At 40.6% G+C, this 20,310-nt stretch overlaps 1 protein-coding gene across 1 annotated transcript in view; it reads right to left on the bottom strand.

Annotated features, from left to right (window-relative positions):
* Positions 1–3,703: 3,703 nt before the first annotated feature.
* Positions 3,704–20,310, bottom strand: part of Cat (catalase) — a 39,528-nt gene continuing 22,921 nt past the window's right edge. The window contains exons 9-13 of the mRNA XM_048361088.1: positions 18,371–18,509; positions 15,060–15,190; positions 7,900–8,007; positions 5,475–5,558; positions 3,704–4,669 (exon numbers count right to left, since the gene is read on the bottom strand). Of these exons, the coding sequence (XP_048217045.1) occupies positions 4,604–4,669; positions 5,475–5,558; positions 7,900–8,007; positions 15,060–15,190; positions 18,371–18,509 (528 nt within the window). The 3' untranslated portion in view covers positions 3,704–4,603. The remainder of the gene's footprint in view (positions 4,670–5,474; positions 5,559–7,899; positions 8,008–15,059; positions 15,191–18,370; positions 18,510–20,310) is intronic.

Here is a 20,310-nt window from a genome sequence, read left to right as displayed (position 1 = left end):
TTTTGATTCAGTCATCTACATGGGGGTGATTGTAGGAACCCTTATGAAATCCTCTTCACCCCAAAGGGAGGAAGAGGCAGTCTTTTGCAGTAACTTGATTAACTATTTTTCCCTAATGAAGTGTTCATAGCAAACAGTAGCTACTATCTGGTGCTGTCCAGAGGATAGGATCCAGTTCTGCCTCTTTTAGAGGTACATCCAGTCCTCCAATTTCCAAGATTCAAAGGTTTTCAGGTATTAACTGAGGCAGCTCACACAAGAAAAAAGTCATGATTAGTTAGTAGTTTATAGTAAAAGAAGATAAGATGTAAGACATGTGTGCTTTAGATTTTTAATCATCACAGTTAAATTCCATAGAAGAGTTTCTTAATAAAAAAGCTAGGCCATTAAGCTGGGATCAAATTGAATTTAGCATAGGTTAATATTAAGTTTCTTAACCAAGAGCACCTTTTGGACCACTTAGCAAACTCCCATTGCTTCTTTACAATCAGTCCCATAATGAATTATGACTGAGAGTTCCCTTCCCTACTCCTCCTGTTAGATGGCATTGGACATGCAAAGAGCTAGTCAACAGATACTTGCCTCCATTTCCAAATCACTGTTATTTCTTTGATTGAAGTCATCAAAACTATAAAAATCAGAACCCATTGATTCTGTCTGTGGGGAAGATCTTTCTAGAACTGGAAATGTCCCAATACTTTGCGATGACCAATTAAATGTGAGTCTCTTGTTTTGTCTTCTTGCCTGGTGTGTATACTCAAGATTAAAAACCTCTTTCCTTTGAAAAAAAAGCGACAGTGAATTACACCAATACATATTCACAGGTTAGAGTCTGCACTGATATTTTCTCATCGGTTGCTGGTATGTTATAACCTGATGGGCTTGCCCTGGGGCTTGGACTTACCCAGAGCTGGGATTGTCCAGTGATGAGGTACTGAGCCACAAGCCCAGGCTGCAGACCTCCATGCTTAGAGTTGAACTTCTAAAGTGACTTGTTTTTTAAAAAAGAGGAAAAAAATGTGAACTACTGTAAAATAATCTATTTTTGGATTCATGTGTTTTCCAGGTGGATATAGTTTGTAAAACAATGTGAATAAAATATTTAACATATTCAACTGACTCTGTATTGTTCAATTCAGCATGACAGGCTGAGCAAAATATTAACGGCCTTTGATAATTCATTTCCTAGAAGGTAGGAAATGGAAGTTGGTTGATTTTTTTTCTTTCAGAACCTTAAATCGTGTAAGCAGTACATGGAACTATCCTACCCACACCTTTGATATCATAAAGCAGGGTTTCCATCATGAAATAGAAGTTATGGGCTGCTGTAACTGACATGTGTTTCTGTTAGGTGCACATAACATGTGTTTAATTATGTGCCTGTTGTTTTGAGGCTGTGTTTTATTTCTTACTTGGGAGTTAATTTTACTAGTTAGACATCAGGTTTACATTTTTTTTAAAAAATGGCCAGAGACTTTGATTCATGCTTACAATCCTAACTACTCAGAAAGCTGAGATCTGAAGATTGTAGTTCGAAGCCAACCTGGACAGACAAATCCAAGAGACTCTTGTCTCTAGTTAACCAGCAAAAAGTTGGAAGTGGAGCTGTGGCTCAAGTGGTAGAATGTTAACTCTTAAGTGAAAAAGCTACAGGACAGCACCTAGGTTGTGAGTTCAAGCTCTAGTATTAGAGAAGAAGAAAGAAAAAGTAATTTTCTCAGTATTGGAAGCTATGGGGTGGGGTGGGGATGGGGGCTGAAGTCAAGGTATTGCCGGAACCCCTCCTACCCCAGAGGCTCTGGGAAACAATCCCTTGCTTCTTCCAGCCTTTGGAGCAGGTGTTCCTTGGCCTGTGGCTGCAAAATTCCAATCTCTGCAGCCACCAGCACAGCTTGCTCTTCCTGTTCCCATTGGATCTCCTAAGACATTTCTTTCTGCACCTGGAGAATCAGGGCAATCTTCTCTTAAGGTTCTTAACTTAATAACATCTGCCAAACTTTCAAAAAGATCTCATTCACAGATTTCAGGATTTAGGACATGGAAGTAGAGTCCACCACATGTCAGCCCTCCACACTTCTCAAAGCAGTTAAGCAGATAGCTCTATAATACAGTTCGTGAAAGGACTGAAAATACAAGGGATAGTTCAAAGCATTACATTCTAAGCAAATAATTCTGAAAAAATGATTTAAAAAAAGAACAACAGACATGTACAAAACTGATCTAAGAGTTAAATAAGACAAGTTAGATACTTCTCTTTAATAAGTATTTGCAATACACTTTCCCCAGCAAACTTATTCTGTCTTTATAGGTTATTGTTTTGAGTTTTTCATAACTTCAGAGTTTTAAAGAACCTTTTTCACATCTTTCAAAGCTCTAAAAGGAGTTGAAAAGCCTTCAATTTGTCTTATCAGAGAGTTTTAGGTGGAATTTGGCCTTTTGCCCTGTGGACAAGCCAGGAACCAAGAGGTGAAGAAATGACTCAAGCAGCCTACTGTGGCTTTTCTCCCAGAAAGTATTAACACATCCTTAAACATTCATTTCTTCTAACACAAGTCAGCAATGCCCTTTGTCACAGAAAGAAGAGATCAATGTGTCTATTTTTTTGCCTGCTCTTCAGTATTAAGGATTAACTCAATGCCTCACACTTAACTAGACTAGTGCTCTACAACCATTAAGCTACATGCTCAACCCCAAATTAAAATGATTCTAACCATAATCCTGACATTCACTCTGAAACTAATTAGGTAACGCTTCATAGTGCTTCTAAAAGCCCAGATGGAGTACATCTTTCAGAAAAGCAAACTATAGATTTTTATACATCAAAAGTCAAATTTTAGCTGAGTCCTAGTGGCTCATGCCTATAATCCTGGCTACTCAGGAGGCTGAGATTTAAGGACCCTGATTTGAAGCCAGCCTAGTCACACAAATCTTAGAGATTCTTACTTGCAATTAACCAGCAAAAAACTAGAAGTAGAGGTATGGTAGAGCACCAGCTTTGAGCAAAACAGTCAAATGAGACTGTGAAGCCCTGAGTTCAAGTCACAGTACAAAAAAAAAAAAAAAGAAGTCAAAACGATCCATTCACCATTGGTTATTCACCATTGAGTACAAGAATGTAATTCCTGTGTCTGAAAACTGAACAGTCATAAAGTCCTCATATGCAGGAAGGATTTATGTAGGATAGTTTGACAGGAGAGTCAAGAAGTTGGAGGTAAAAGAATAAGAATTTTTATCTATCTGCTAGTGGCCTAGTGGTTTCGAAAAGGCCATATCTCTAGAAGTTCTTGTGAGTTAGCACAAATTATGTTTATCTTTATGGTTTCATAGTACTGGGTATTGAACCCAAGGCCCTATGCAAATGCCCTACACTGAACTACATCCCTAGCCATTGACTAGGTGGTTGGGGGTTTTTTGTTTTTGTTTTTTGGTAGTTGTTTTTTAAACAAAGTGTCACTAAGTTATTAGGGCTAGTCTTGAACTTGCTATGTAGTCCTGGCTGGCCTCAAATTTGAGACTCTCCTGCCTCTGCCTCACACATACTGGGAGTATAAGTGAATTTAAACTAATTTTGGAAATGAAGGTAGGAAGAGGATTTTTCAACCAACATGGGTTTTCATTTAGTATTCAGAATTCACCCTGAAAGACTTCCATGTGATTTTCAAGAACAAAAGGCAAATAGGACTTTTTGTAAGAAGAAAGTAACTGAGGGTTCTAAAGGTTTATTTTTAAACTCCTAAGAAGTAATTTAGCTAACAGATAAGAGACATAAGTGGTGTTCAAAGTCAGGGTATGTGCTATTTCCTAAGTGTTCCAAAAGGCTGTTTGGAAGACTACTTAACACAGTGACTCATGACATCAGCCCATTCACATTTAAGTGTAAACAACTAGCAAACTATCAAATTACCTGGTTGCACATTCCAAATTATATATGAAGTCAAAAGAAATCAAACACCATTCTTCTCTTCTTACATCAGATTATTTTATAGTTAAAAACGTAAGCAATTACAAATTGAGATCAATGCTGTGTTAGCATAAATGTAATTTCAAGTGAGAAAAAAAATCTGATCAGTACAAATAGGAATAAACACTGAGCTATGATGGTCTAAGTTTTATTCCTATAGAGACTGATAGATACATCAAGTGTGTTTTGCCTGTATGGACCTTAGAAAAATAAAAAGTTTTGAATGGATCACCTTTTATCTTTTCTTCTTGTATAATTATAGTCATATTTTTATATAATAGGCCATGAGGTAACAGGTAGACTTACTGATTTTCGCCACAATTTTTTTTTAATCAATCAAAATCATGTCTCTGGGCACTAGTCATTTTAAATGAATAATTCAACCAGCTGCCATATGTAACTACATGTTTCAGTTAAATGATCCGTAAGCTCTAACCTTTATTTTCCCCTAGAGAAAAAGCATTAAAAGCCATTGATGCATTATTGCTCGAGAAACCTGGATAATCATTTTAAAGACATTAGCTTTCATAGGTGCGCCTTAGCATTGGAGAACCTTCCATCCAATGGGGAGCAGATGAAAGGTGTGAATACTATATTGTGCTTTTCCCAAGGTGGAGCTCTGCCAGGGAAGAGGCCCAGAGCTCACAGGTTAGATTTCTCCTTTGCAGCCAAGTGAGACCCCGCCTGCGTATAGGTATGAATGGCATTCTGTGTAAAGAAAAAACAGAAGGAAAAAAATACAGCAGCAGGTTAATGAACTCATGGGCAGTAACAACTTATTATTTACCTTCACTTTAATTTGAACACAAATGAAAATAAGGACAATTCAAAATTCATTCGCTGTAATCAGTTTTACATTGTCCAGAGCAAAAATTTTGTAGAGAATATTTTTTATATCACAAATGAATTTCTCAATGGCTGTTTAAGAAATCTATTAGGCTAGCATCAGTGGCTGACACTTAAAATCCTGACTACTTAAAAGGCTCATATCTGTGGATCTCAATTCATAGCCAGCCCAGGCAGGAAAGTCCCTATAATTCTTATCTCCAATTAACCTCCAAAGATCTGGAAGTGGAGATGAGGCTCAAGTAGCAGAGTACCATCCTTGAGCGAAAAAAGCTAAGGCATAGTACCTGGGCCCTGAATTCAAGTCCAGTAAGAAGAAAAGAAGGAAGAAAGGGAAGGAAGGGAGAGAGGGAAAGTCCAGTAAGAAGAAAAGAAGGAAGAAAGGGAAGGAAGGGAGGGGAGGGGAGGGGAGGGGAGGGGAGGGGAGGGGAGGGGAGGGGAGGGGAGGGGAGGGAACGGGAGGGGAGGGAAGGGAAGGGAAGGGAAGGGAAGGGAAGGGAAGGGAAGGGAAGGGAAGGGAAGGGAAGGGAAGGGAAGGGAAGGGAAGGGAAGGAAGAAAGTTATGTTATAAGGAATAGTCCTTGAAGTGAATAATGTTAAATGGAAACCAAAGTACATCTTTCCCATGTACACATCTCCAGCCACAGCTGAGCCAAGCTGGGCTCACCTTAGTCTTCTCAGTGTTATACTTGTCCAAAAGAGCCTGGATTCGGGCCCCGTAGTCAGGGTGGACATCAGTGAAGTTCTTCACCTGGAACAACAAGAGCACACAGTAAGCATAGCCTAGTCCCTGTGAGCTCCAGTGTCTCTGTCCCACTGCGTTTACTCCATGGGTGGACGTCCCACTTGCTATTTATCAAGCAGATTCTGAAGTAAGACAGGAGTCTGGAGGAAAATTCTGCCATGAATGGCTCAGCAACTTTGGGTAAGTCACTTAACTTACCTGAGCTACAGTATCTCTCTCCCTAAGTGAGCAAAAGCAAGGTGTCTATGTGCTTGTCGTATGAAAAGTAAATATTTGGTCTTTGTCCTATGATCCTGAGACCCTTAGCACTCCCTGTCTTCCTTGTGCTACTGAGATGACTCATGGAGGACCTAGAGTGCTGATGCCAGAAGGAGCAAGCATGTGTCTGGAAGGTCAAACCTCCAGTCCCCTCGGTGGTCTTCCAGGGAGAGCAGAGGAGCTGGAAACTAGGTTGAAGCAGCTATGTCCAATGATGTGACCAGCAATGTCTATGTAATTGAGACCTCCATAAGGCCCCACATAGCAAGGATCAGGCCGTTTCTTGGTATAAGAAGCCCTTCCTACACGCCTCTCTTCCATCCTGTTCATTCAACTCATTTCCTGAGTTGTAGTCTGTATAACAAATGGGCAATCTCAAATAAACTACATTCCAGACTTCTGTGGGTCATTCAAATCCACTACCAAATCTGGGGACCCTGAGGACCCCTGAATTTGAGTCAGCACTTGGGTAGCTGGAATCGGGCATTGAAAGTGGGAGTAATCTTAAAAGATTACTGAATCCCCTATCTGTGGGTTCTGACACCAACTCCAGGGCTTACTGTCAGCTGAGTGATTAATTGCAAGACACCCAGTTATTGTCAGAGAATCAGAGAATGGCTTGTTGGGGAAGGGATGGGCCAAAAGCAACACATCCAATCAGCCTCATAGAGTATTACTAAGGAAAGCACATGTGAGAGGAGTTGCAGTTACATGTGAAGAGCTGACACTGGTGCCTGCTGGGCCACTCCACTGACTGTGGGCTGGAATCCCTGATGGTGGCAAAAGGCAGGAGGAGACAGGAAGCACATAGAGAACACTGCCAAGGCCCTGAGCCCAGTTCTGCCACTCATAGGCTGTTTTAATCATTCTTCTAGTAACAGGAGATAAAACCTACTCTGTGCATGTCACTGAGCACCATCAGGCTGCCTGCAAGCCCTTTCTGCATGCCCTTGAACAGAAAAGCTGAGGCACCATAATATAAAAGGATTCCTAGCTTTTCTAGACATGTATGCCTATCGCAGCCCAGAAAAGCAGAATCACAGGGCTTCACATAACTCACTAGAAGCCATCAGAATCACCCTAGGCCTTTAGGGAAAATGTTCAGCTCACCTTTGTTAGAGCAGTTCAGTTCAGTTCTCCTCTACACCCCACCCCCCCGCACTCCTGTAAGGGGTTAATGTAGAGGAGAATAAGACTGACTCCACCTTAAATTCATTGAGAACTCACCCGATTAAAAACAACTGACTAGCTTGTTACTCAAATGTTATCTCCAGTGACTGCATTCCTGTCAGAAAATGGCCAGTCTTTGTAAGCACCTTGGATTTCAAGAAAAGTCAAAACTACCCCAAACTGTTTGGATAAGTCACCGCTTACTGTACTAAGATTGTGTAGTCTGCTTGCCCACCTGCGTTGTGGTTTTTTTCCTTTATAAGCCCAGCTTAAAAACTGATCGGGGGGCAGTTACAGCTCCCGACCCTGTACTGAGGCCCTGGCTGGTCAGTTTCATTTTCAAAGCTTGGCACAAAATAAAGCTCTGCTTAATTTTTGCATTTTATCAGACTCATTCCTTTGTTCACAGACTTTCACTCCCCCCAGAAAATAGGCAAAATCATGTCTGAACAAGGGTCAAGGTGTCTTAACAGTAAGCCTATAGGCAGTCTTCAAGTCACAAATTGCCAATTATTATTTTTTATCATCTAAACCTTAAGCGCAACCATAGTAGAGCCACGTTTTGATATCACACATTTACTATCCTGCACAGAAATAGATAACATAGAAGAAAATCCACCCTGAACCCAACTAAATTATTACACGTTGGAAAATGGTTTAAGATCAGCAAATATGCTATAACAGACAAAACACGGAGAGAAATCAATCAGAGGTTGAGCAGAGATTCTTACAAAGAAGGGAGGGGAGGTAAGGGAAGAGGAGGGGAGGAGAGGGGAGGAGAGGGGGGAGAGGGGAGGGCAAGTCCTTTTAGCTCCCGTAAAATAAGACATTTTGTAAGTTTTCTCCCTTACAAGATAGTTCTGCATTATTCTCTTGTGCCAGCAGGTGTCACCCTTCAGTACACAAAGACATAACTCACTGCTTTCTTCTGGATGAAAAGTTGTGCATCTTTCAGATGGCCAGCAATGTTCTCACACAGGCGCTTCCTCTCTTCCTCACTCAGCACCTTCATATAGAAGGCCCGCACCTGTTTGGCAATATGCATATATTTGGTGAAGAACCAAACAACCCACTCATCACAGAGCAAAACTGACCCCAAATGTTACTTTTGAGATGTACAAGTGATTGTTTGATTAATGTAAGAATTTAAACTTGTGTTTAGTATTTCACTTTTTGTTTTGCATTCACTTTTTGAAATAGCTCCTAACTTCTTTTAAATGACATTCTTTGCAGTCAGTGTTTATAAATTTCTTTTTTTTTTCTTGGAACACACATTTATTTTCTGTCTTAGTACAATTTGTTACCTCCTCCCTCATTTCCCCCCCTCCCTGATCCTCCTTTCCCTCTCCCCCATTTATAACTTTCTTATAAACACAATTAAATACCTTACTACATTCTTAATAGCGACAAGTCCAGAACAAGCAAACTGCCTTTAGGTGTAAATTCTGCATATTCAACCTTTGATGAATTCACCCAGAAATAGGGAATTTTTTTAAAAAAAATTAATTCTTTTGCATGAATTTAAATCTTTAATTATTCAGAAGCCAAGATTTGTTGAGCAAGACAGATATTAATAGTGATATTTTGCTTAGATTATTGGGATTGTCTCCAAAATGAATACCAATAAATAACAATAGGGCTAGCTGCCAAGTATATTAACCCTAGTGGCCTCTGCTCAATTCATAAACCAACTGTTCCTGAGTTGTAGAAATGATCTTACCCTAACGTTTCAGTTATTCATTTCCAAAATGTTTACGGAGTTACCTGCCTATAATATACCAGGTTCTCTTCTATTTACTATTGTATTAATGTCCAAGGTCCAATAATATCTTATTATCCCCATGATAAATCCAAAAGAATTGCAATAAGCATCTTCTTTCTAAGTTACCAGGCTGCAATTATCTTTTTTTTAATTTGCAGCAAAGTTTAAATCTGATAGCAAAGTTTTTTTCTTTAAATCAGACTTGAATAGTAACCTTGGAAACTTCCTCACATCTAGCTGCAACTCACTAATTCTCTCTTCAGCTGTACTTAACATTAAGCAACCACTGAATATATCTGTTGAATTTTCATCCAAAGACTACTTTTTTTCTTTCTAAAAATGTTTACTTGGTTTTGTTCCAAATGTACCTGATTTTTGTTTTTCTCATATCCTATTTTTGTCTTACACATAGTACTCATTCTTTGTCCTCCTTGAGTTTGTATACCTGCTTACTTTGTTCTTTTGGTTTATTTTTTGCCAGTCCTGGGGCTTGAACTCGGGGCCTGAGCACTGCCCCTGCTTGTTTTTGCTCAAGGCTAGCACTGTACGACTTGGGCCACAGTGCCACTTCGGGCTTTTCCTGAGGAATTGAACCCAGGGCTTCACGTATGCTAGGCAAGCACTCTACCACTAGGCCACATTCCCAGCCCTATACATGCTTATTTTAAAGCCACTTTAAGATTTTCATGTGTACAATGCATCCTTCTTATCTCAGAGCATTGGATTTCATTGTACATATTGTAATGTGTCCCTGTGATATGACTTCAAAGGAATTTTCTCACTTGGGATACAAGATGTGCCCTATTTGTGTTGACACCTTCATGTGATCATCTCATCATCTCTACCAAGGCCTAGAAAGGTCCACTGCTTCATGTGTATCTTGGGTCAGGGCTTCTAGGTGGAAGAAGAATGCAGATTCTCAGGATTGATGGCTTCCCTCACACTCACTTCCAAGCTGAATTTTCAGACTAGTCTCTCCACTGGGCTGCCCTTCCTGGTCCTCACCTTTATATCAAGGGACTAGCAGCATATGCATATAATCCTAGCTACTCAGGAGGCTGAGAGCTCAAGTTCATGAAGCCAGCTAGGACAAGAAAGTCTGTGAGACTCTTTATCTCCAATTAACCACTAAAAAGCCAGAAGTAGAGCTGTGGCTGAAGTGATAAAGTACCAGTCTTGAGCAAAAGAGCTAAGGAAAAATGCTGAGGCTCTGAGTTAAAACAGGGAGAGAAATAGAGACAGACAGACAGAGGCAGAGACAGAGACAGAAACAGAGAAAGAGAGAGAGAGAGAGAAAGCGAAAGAGAGAGTCCAGTGCTGTAACACGAGGACCCAAAGATTTAACTCTTAAACTTCCTGGGGCATAAAATTGCTGTAAGGGACAAAACAGTTCTTATCACCCCCAATGGAACTGTGACTCCATTTTTTTGCTGGGACTTGGAGGTAATATAGTTTTTATCTGCACTGCATTGTCTTCTTTTTCAAAATACCGAATGAGCATGTTGATGTAGGGAATAAAAAAAGGCATCTGTGTCACCTGTCTTCCATCCTGGACTAAAAGGGACTTGTTACATCTCCAGGGGTGTACTGTGGCCTGCTTGTCATGAGAACCAGCCACCAATTTCCAGGAACTTTGTGAACAAGGTGTCCCCTTGCACCCCTTACTTTTCCTGTGGTGTTGGGAATTTAAACCAGGGCCTTGTGCATGCTAGGTTCACACTCTACCCCTGAACTGCATCCCCGCCTTTGTAAACAAACTATGACATATGGTCTTTATAACAAATTAACAAGCTTTCAATGAAATAGCAGTACAAAGATAAACAGTAAGTACTCAAAACATGATGCCTCAGTAGACACAATCATGTTTAAACCACTCAGTCAATAGGAAACAACACCTTCACCTCAGAAGCTCCTTGTACCAGGGCCCCACGCAGTCACTGTGTCCACTCTTTCTCCCCCACAGAAAATGTTTTGGACTTCTAATACCATATACGTATTTTGGCTGCCATTCAGTCGATATTATTTTGTCTGGCCTTTTTGCCTGCTGTCACATTTGTAAGATTCAGCCATAAAATTGCTTTAGTGCAACGGTGTACTAATTTCCACTGCTACACATTGTAAGAACACAGTAATATCTAGCTATACGTTTGTTAATGAACATTGGGTAATTGGGACAGTCTTGTAATGCCTTCTGATGGTAATTGTACCATTTCTATAATAATTTAGGAGTAATCTTACTAGATCAAAAGGCATGCATATGCTCACCTGTAATAGATCCTGCTCAACAGTTTCCTAAAACAGCAGTGTGTGGTTCTGTAAAATATTTGGTCTGACTAAATCTCCTTATATTCTAGCCATTCGAGTGTGTGAAGTAGTGTTTCTTTGTGGAATTATTTTGCATATTCCTGGTACCTAATGAGGGTAACCACCTTTCCATGGTTTTTCAGCAATTTGGTTATCTATCTCCTTTGGTGAACAACCTGTTTTAATTTGTTTGCATATCTTCTGTATATGAATCAATCATTTGTTTGAGGAACCATGAAGAATATTTTTCCAGTCTGTGACCTTCCTTTTCAATCTCTAATGGTGTATCTAGGATTCTTTTTATGTTTAGATTTTTTCAGGATCTACTCTTAATATTTATGGCTCTACCTCAAGTTCATTAATCTTCTCTTTAGCAGTGTTTATCTCCTTTTCAATTTATCTCCTAAAGTCTTAACTTTAGTTATTGCACTTTGTAGCTCAGTATGTCTGTTTAATTTTTATAAAGTTAGCTTTATTAAATTCTCCTTGCTGTCATCTGTTTTCTTTCTTTTTCCTTTTGTTTGTCATTCTTGGGGTTTGAACTCAGGGCCTCACACTTGCTATGCAGTGTGAGCCACACAGTTAAACACACACACACACACACACACACACACACACACACACCCCTTCCCTGCAAGCTATTTCCCTGAATATGTAGGTCACAGTTATTGTGAAACCCAAATTGGACAATTCCATTATGTGCATCTCCAGTAGGTTTGTTTCTATCATTAGTTTAATGATTTTGTTTGTTTACCTCAACTTGATTTTCAGTCACAGGCCTTCTGTGTCTGGAATATCGGATAACTTATTACTGAATGCTGTAAATTTACATATGAAGAAAGTTAGATGTCATCTTAGGTTCTATTTTCTACCAAAGATGAGTTGTGTTTGCTTGTGGCAGATAGTTAACATGGAGAGAGATCACTTATGGAATTATGACATACATATATTTTTGTTTCTTTGTTTCATCCACACCCTACTTAAAACACCCTCCCCAAAACAGGCTACCAAAACTAGAATTTCTCTTCTTCCACACAGGTAATGGGAACTCTAATCTTTATCACATTTTCTGTCTTTTGTTGGCCATAAAGAAATTCTGGGTTCTCTCCTTGGGGAAGAATAGGTACCCCTCCTCCTTCCAGAGGGGTCCTGCCCACACCCTGCAGGGAAGGATGCCCCACAGCAAGGCTGGCTAGCAAGAATTCTGAACAGACAGGCTGCTTTGGGTTTCTCCACCCAGTCTGTTTGCATCACATACACAATAAAGTCTCAATTAAAAAAGCAAAAGAAGGTTTACAGATCTTTCAAACAGCCAAACCCAGGGAGGTTCCTGAAGTACAGTCTTTCCAGAGAAGGCCCAGGAGCTCTGCTCCACTGCTTCCAAACCTTGTCCTAAGCAGTGATTCACTTGCATCCTTTGTACCATGGTGAGCATGATTCCCTGACTTCTGCCAACCACTCAAATAAATTCATCAAACCAAACCTGAGGAAGAGCTATGGAAACCCTGATTTGTAGCCCATCAGCGAGACGCAAAAATTCCACTGAGACAAGGGAGGTAACTAGAGGCCCATCTCCAAGTTGGTCCTTCCAGCTCATGAAATGGCTAGAAACTCTGCTCAGCTTCTAGAAAAATGCTTGCACAAACATAAATGTATCTGACAGAGCAGCCAGTGTCAAGCTTGGCTCGCCGTGTGTGTGTGTGTGTGTGTGTGTGTGTGTGTGTGTGTGTGTGTGATTTCTTTTTTCTTTTTTTTTTTGCCAGTCCTGGGCCTTGGACTCAGGGCCTGAGCACTGTCCCTGGCTTCTTTTTGCTCAAGGCTAGCACTCTGTCACTTGAGTCACAGCGCCACTTCTGGCCATTTTCTGTATATGTGGTGCTGGGGAATAGAACCCAGGGCTTCATGTATATGAGGCAAGCGCTCTTGCCACTAGGCTATATCCCCAGCCCCTGTGTGATTTCTTTTTTGAGCCTCTTTAGTCCCTTACATCCTTATTTTCCCTGACATCTGAAGACCTCAACCACCAAATGTTTTCTGTGTTTTATCTTGATTTCCAGTGTTTTCCATGACAGGACAGGTATGTACTGAGCGAGTCTTCCACGGGCAGATGTAGAAGTCCAAGTAAATCATCACTAAGGAAATAAATCTGAACCTTCTTATGTATTTTTCATTGGCTTTTATAATACACAATTATGTTATGAACCCATAACAGGGTCATGAATAGGAGTCCTATGTAGTGGTAAGAAAACCTCAACAAAATAAGGATCCTATAGTAACTTTTAATGTGGAAGTATAACCTCAGTATCTATTAAGGTTATAGGAGTTACATGGGCTGATTTAGTGCCTAAACTGACTTCCCAGAAAAATTCTGTGGGAGACAAGGACACTGCTATAATCCACAATGACACCCGCATCACTAAAACCAATGTAGTTGCTATAAAGGGCCTGTAGGATCTATTTTAAATTCATCAAATTATGGCTTATATCCTACAATAAAATACACACACACACACACACACACACACACACATACACACACACACACGTCTTCCAAAGACATCCCTATGCAAATTAATTCATGTATTTAAGTATACTCACATGAGATCCCCACTCAGTTGAGACACTGGAAGTTAGTTCTAATCTAGTATAAATATTAAATTACCTTAGACTACCACACAGAACTCGCAGAGCTGGGAAACCTTTTTCTTCTAAGGCCATTGGTATATGATGTAACTGGTATGGATGCTCACACTGCTATGAAAAAAGCACCCACCTGTAGTTGTCTTGGCTGTATTAGATCCTATGATTGCTTGGAATGTATGTGGCTTGAGGCTAAACACTCCCCACTTCTATGTGTGGCTATATTTTTAACTTTTTTCTGCTGTTGTAGGTGGTATAAGTTACACAGGACATATCAATGCTCATGGTGTTTGGAATAAGCAATTGACCTGGGTTAACTATAGGCAGACCAAAGGCCAGCCTGCAACCTGCAAGGATCAGCAAGGTCAGTCTGATTCTCTCACATCTGAGAAAAACTAAGAGAGAAAGGTGACTAAAATGGATAGTTGAGGAAAGAAGCCCTAAAGGAGTTGGGCCATGGGCATGGTCTGACAGAAGGCAGGCAGAGGGTAGAACAATGTGAAGTCCTGGTGGAAATGGTGGATTGAGCCATGGGAAGCAGAATCAGACAGATGAAATGCAGCCAAGTCACCTGCAGCAAGAGCTAAGGTGGGACCACCATACTCTCACTGCTGAGGCTCCTACAGCTATGCTGTTTTCTTTAGTTTAGGATTTGACAGTTCAGCGATTGAACCCAAGTCCTACATGCCAGACAAGTGATCTACCGCTGAACTACATCCCCAATCTCAATGGCTAGTTGGGGTCTCCACCGATATCCTGGGATCTGGCCTACTTTGCACAGATGCTTAGATGCACTTGTAGTTACTTGGCACTTTCTCATTTCTCAGGTCACATTCCCCAACAACCCCAACAGCATCCTTTCAATAAAAGTTAGAGGAACTCAGAGGAGCCTCCGTGACTTTTTTAGAAGAACTCAAAGGAGTCTCCATTGTGCCAGTAGTGGGACTTGAATGCAGGGCATGGGCACTGTCCCTTATGTTTTTCATTCAAAGTTGATAATGTTCTACCACTTGAGCCAAAGCTACACTTCCAGTTTTTGTTTGGTTGGTTGGGGTTATTTTTTATTTTGTTTTTGTTAACTGGAGATAAGACTACCACATAGACTTTCCTGTCTGGGCTGGCTTTGAACCGCCATCTTCAAATTTCAACCTCTTGAGTTGCTAGGATACAGGCATGAGCCAGTGGCACCTGGATCTACATCTTAAAAGGAAAGAATGGGATAACACAATTCTTTGACTTCATCCAGTAAAGGTCTTGATTTACTAATGAAGGTAGGTCTTTCCAAAGACAGTTTAAAGGAAAGGAAGGAGAACAGGCATTGACAAAAAGAATTATGAAGCAATCACCACCACCGCAGTCCAGGAAGCCATTACCTGAGTGACATTATCTTCATTGGCACTGTTGAAGCGTTTCACATCCATAGAGCACTGGGTGTTGTGCTCCAGGGCCGATCGCTGCTCCTGAGGAGCACTGAAGCTGTTGGGGTAGTAGTTTGGAGCACCACCTTCAAAGAAAACCAGATTCACTTAGGAAGATGAAAAAGGAACAAATTATCAATGTGGAGAGAAGCAAATTCAAGGGGATAATCAAGTGCGCCTACACACATACACAGCAATACACAGGCCATACATTTGTACATTTTCACTTTCTAGGTTTCACTTTCTAGGTTTTCACTTTCTAGTCACAGGGAAGGCTGCCATCTTTGAGCGCTTGCATGGGCTGCCTCACTCGGTGGCCGCACAAGGACCTCTCAAAAGCCTCACATCACATCCCAGGTTCTCAGCCACCAAATCACCTGATGCCTACTGAGGGGTGAAGAGGACTTGTTTGTTTGTTTGTGCAGGTAATGAAGCTTGCACTTGGGGTCTGGGCCCTGTCCCTTAGATATTTTGCTCAAGGCTGGCACTCTAACACTTTAGCCACATCTCTATTTCCAACTTTTTGCTGATTAATTGTCTGCCTAAGCTGGCTTCAAATCGCAGTCCTCAGATCTCAGCCTCTTGAGTAGCTAGGATTACAGGTGTGAGCCATCAACACTCACAACAGTTTTGAAAGGTTTCATCTTTATTTGCCTACTCTGAATGAAGAGAGGAAGGGAAAAGGAAAATGAAGACATAATATTCAATGCATATTCTACAAAATTAAGAAATCTGAGGGGAAGGGCTGAATTGAGATGGAGAAGAAAGATGAAAGAGGTGACATCGATCAAGATTAATTATGTTAATAAACTGATTTGTTGAATGATAACTCCTTTGCACAGCTACTTAAATATAATTAAAAATAATAATTTTTAGAAAGGTTTGCTCTACTGCCATTTGGATCAGATCCAAACATATACTTCAAATCTGAGAGACTCATTTAAATGGGTTCCATTCCAATACTGAGTTATAGAACTGTTGGTGGTAACTGGAGCATTTGGGCTCCATCCTTCCATTACAGACCAAATCTCAAGCTCTGAGATACTCACTGACTGCTTTCAGCTCACCTGGAAATAGTACAGGTGGGGGACAGAAATTCGGGGTTTCTCTCTTCACCTCAAGACTCATTACATGTCCTTAAGATTCCCTGGGTATCAATCATTCACTGTCTATGACAACTCTAGTAAATTCTAACTTCACATTCCCCTACACACTGGTAAAAGGAATTTTTTTAATATATATTGTTGAGATTATATTTAATATATATTTATTTGTAACATGTCAGCACTCATTTATATAGACTTATAGAAATAGTGACATATAACCCAAATATTTTCATGACTTCTGGAATAAATCATGAGGCTCTCTCTTTAAAAACTATACTCTGCTTTGGCCCATACAAGTGTGGCCTCGACACACAGAGTGGTTTGCAAACACCAGCCTGTGGTTTGCATGCAACCTGGCTCCCTGCAGAACAGACTGCCCACAGCAGACAATCAGGAGATGCTATCCAGCACACCAGCAGGGGGCGTGGCAGGCAGCAGGTGGGGCAGCAAGACCCCAGACCACGTCTACATAAGAAGTGTTTTCTACTCTAGGAATTTGCTCTTTGGTATGTAGCTATCTGAGTAATTTTAAAATTGAATTTCCAAATAAAGGCACTGACTACTAGGAACAATTATACTCTTTCATTGAGCTGGAGGAGCACAGCCCAAGTGCTCTAGTTCTAATAGGTTCTAATAGTTCTAGTAGGTGCAGTATGTCAAAATGCATCCTTAACTAGACTGTTCTTCAGTCTGTCACTTTAATGGTAAATATAAGGTAATTACTCATTAACAAAGCTCAAAATAGACATGAACCCCAATAATAACAGGCCCAGGGGATATGAATAAAAATAAGAAAGAAACAGCTGAAGACAGTGAATACCAACTACTTCAGACAATAATATAATACAATAAAACACACAATAACGTAATTCATGCCTTTATAAATCTAAAAGTGCAGAAACACTGCACACACCTAATATAATGAGTTTAGAAATCACATAAGCCAGGTACCAGTAGCTCAGACCTGTAATCCTAGCTACCCAGGAAGCTGAGAGCTGAGGATCTTGGTTAGAAACAACCTGGGCACTAAAGTCCACAGATTTTATCTCCATTTAACCAGCAAAAAGCTGGAAGTGAAGCTGTAGCTCAAGTGAGAGATAACACTGAGTGAAAAAGCTGAAGCCCAGGTACCAGCACAGAAAAAGGAAGAGAGAGACAGAGACAGAGACAGAGAGAGAAAGAGAGTGAGGCCACATAAACTTGTTAAATATATTAAATGAGCTTAAGTAGTTATGGCAACAAAAGCAAAGCACAAAATTATATAGACAAAATAGTAGTAAAAATATTAAAATATTCACAGAAAAGAATGGCAAGAAATAGAACAAAATATAAGTTGTAGCTTTGGATATTAGGACCATAAGGGGGAGTTGCTTCTCTCTTCTCATCTGTTTTTCAGATTCCATTCAAGACATAAGTATTATTTTTACCATAGAAAAATCAGTTTTGGAATTGTAACCCCTCTGTACAACTTCTTAATAATAACAAAGTTGTATTTTTAAAAGATAAATAAAAAAATCATTAATCAAGCATTCTGCTAAGCTGCTTAGAATAAGAAATCTAATCCAGAGCTATATTTTTACAGGGCATCCAAAAAGCAACTAAACTAAAAGAAAAAACTCATAAATTTGACAAATGAATTGTAAAAGAAAATCAAAATGCAGGAGTTTCATCTCGCCAGCTGATTAATGTAAGTACAATTATGTTCAGCTCTGACTCCCTTCTCCCCTCCCACCAGCTCCTTCTATTCCTTCCCAATTTCAGCTGGACCTGCTTTTCCCTGGCCTCAACAGCAAAGCCAAAAGAAACAGAAGATGTGAGCCCTTGGCCTTGGCCTTGAGCTTGCCAAGGGACTACGTCCTGCTGATTGAAAAGTGCTTTAAGTTCCTAAGTTGGACCCACTACTCCAGCTAATATGCAAGGTCTTTCTGCCTGCCTTTAACTATGGATCGGACAGCTCACAGAAGCTGAGATGGGAACTCTCTATGACTACCTACAATAGATGCAAAGAGGAGGAGTTCCTGGGCAGTTTAAACTGAGAAAAACACCCTTGGCTTCTCACCTGCAGCCCCGGTAGAGCACTGCCCCACACAGGTGGCTCCATGGGACCATTCTGTAAACCAGTGGCCGAGTACCCCACTCCCCCACACCCTCTGTGCCTACCCTGATTGTCGTTTATGCACATGGGGCCATCACGCTGGTAGTTGGCCACGCGAGCGCGGTAGGGGCAGTTCACAGGGATCTGAAGATAGTTGGGTCCCAGGCGGTGGCGGTGAGTGTCAGGATAGGAAAAAAGGCGACCCTGGAGCAATTAATGCACAGGCATTGGCTGTGAGGTACATACGAAATAGGAGGTGGCTCATCAGTGTTATTCTGAACTTTAAAGTACACGGTTACTATGAAACCCAGGCTAGCCTCCTCAAGCAAAAAAAGGCTCTCCTCATTTCTGATTTCTTCCTAATTGAACATCTTTAATGCAGATGGGCAACCATAAACTGTACATGTCACCACAATACCTCTTAGCCCCAAAATGACAAGGTAGTCCTGTTCCAAAGGAAGTATTAAATTATAACATAGATTTGCAAGAATCTATGCTGGAACCCTGAATTAATTCTATCCCTCTCATCCCCCACTTCAGGGGAAGAATGAAACATTTATTTGCTCCTTAAAAAGCAGCTCATTTCTACAAAACCAACTGCGGAGAGATTCTTCAAAAAAAGTACCTGCCTTGTAGCATTGAGAATCTACCAGATACACACTGCTGACACTTGCTAGATATAAACAAAGTATCACACAAACAAAATCGTGCCTGGAAATGCTGGCCCAACCAGACCAGAGGGAATGGAATCCAAGATAAACTAATGCTACATATTAACTTCTGCAGGATGATAAATGTTTTGAAATTTCATTCAGCTAAATGCTTTATGATTCACTTCATGATTTATATTAACTGCATTAATGGTAACATCTAATTATGAAAATATTCTCATTATTCAAACTTCTATAAGTAATTTTTTTCCATTGACTTGATCATTGGCTTTAAATCTTATGTACTCTAACATTTGTAATTTTACAAGGCAAAATAAAATCCAAGTCAAAGAGGGCAACTTAAATAGTGATTTTGTACCAAGTCATACCAATATGCCTATTAATCCAATCCTGTTGTCCTATCAATAACTTTCTCTTTCTAGACTGACTCTAACTCTCAACATCATTTCCAATAGTCTAAGGTAACATTTCCAGGACTGATCCTGCAGCCATAAACAAAACCCTGCTATACTTCAGATGCTGGTTGCCTGGAGACATCAGATTCCATCTCTATCCCAAGAACAAAGGTACCAGTGAGCCAAGAGCATCTCCTGGCTGGAGTCTCTGTCCTATCCTCCCAGTTCTGTGTTCACTTGTACTTCTTGAGCAACTCTACCCGTTTATGTGTGAAGATCCACAGGCTGGGAAATGGACACCGTGAGGCCAGACTCAGACTCTAACTTGAATCTAGCCTTTACTCCAGGCCCTATCCCATCCCTCCTTACTGGGCCCCAAGGACAAAGCAAAATAACTCCTTATCCACATGAGCAACTGACCCAACTTCTCCAACTGCACAGTATGGGAATAAGAAAAGGCCACCCTAGCATTGTCAAGCACTATTTTTCCCCATTTCGTAGTGGTCTGGCTTGCCACTTTGGGTCAAGTCTCAAAACATAGTAATGTGAAATAAAACATGTAAAGAAAAGCCAGGTGTCAGTTGCTCAGCCTGTAATCCTAACTACTCAGGAGGCTGAGATCTGAGAAATGCAGTTCAAAGCCAGCCTGGGCAGAAAAAGTCCCCATGAGACTCCAATTAACCACTCAAAAACTGGAAATGGCACTGTGGCTCAAAGTGATAGAGCGCTAGCCTTGAACAAAAGATCTCAGGGACAGCACTCAGCCCTTGAATCTAAGCCCCATGACCAACAACAACAACAAAAAATGTAAATGGAAATTCTGTCCATTAAGACATCAACTGCCACCACCAGCTATGAGCTCATTAGCTGTCTTCAGGAGTAACTTCAGCCCTCTCCCAGGCTCCCCACATTAAGCCCCACTCCAACAATGCATCCTAC

This window comes from Perognathus longimembris, chromosome 13 (assembly GCF_023159225.1).
Source record: "Perognathus longimembris pacificus isolate PPM17 chromosome 13, ASM2315922v1, whole genome shotgun sequence".
NCBI classification, from domain to species: domain Eukaryota; kingdom Metazoa; phylum Chordata; class Mammalia; order Rodentia; family Heteromyidae; genus Perognathus; species Perognathus longimembris.
This window is presented reverse-complemented; position numbering and strand designations above follow the sequence as displayed.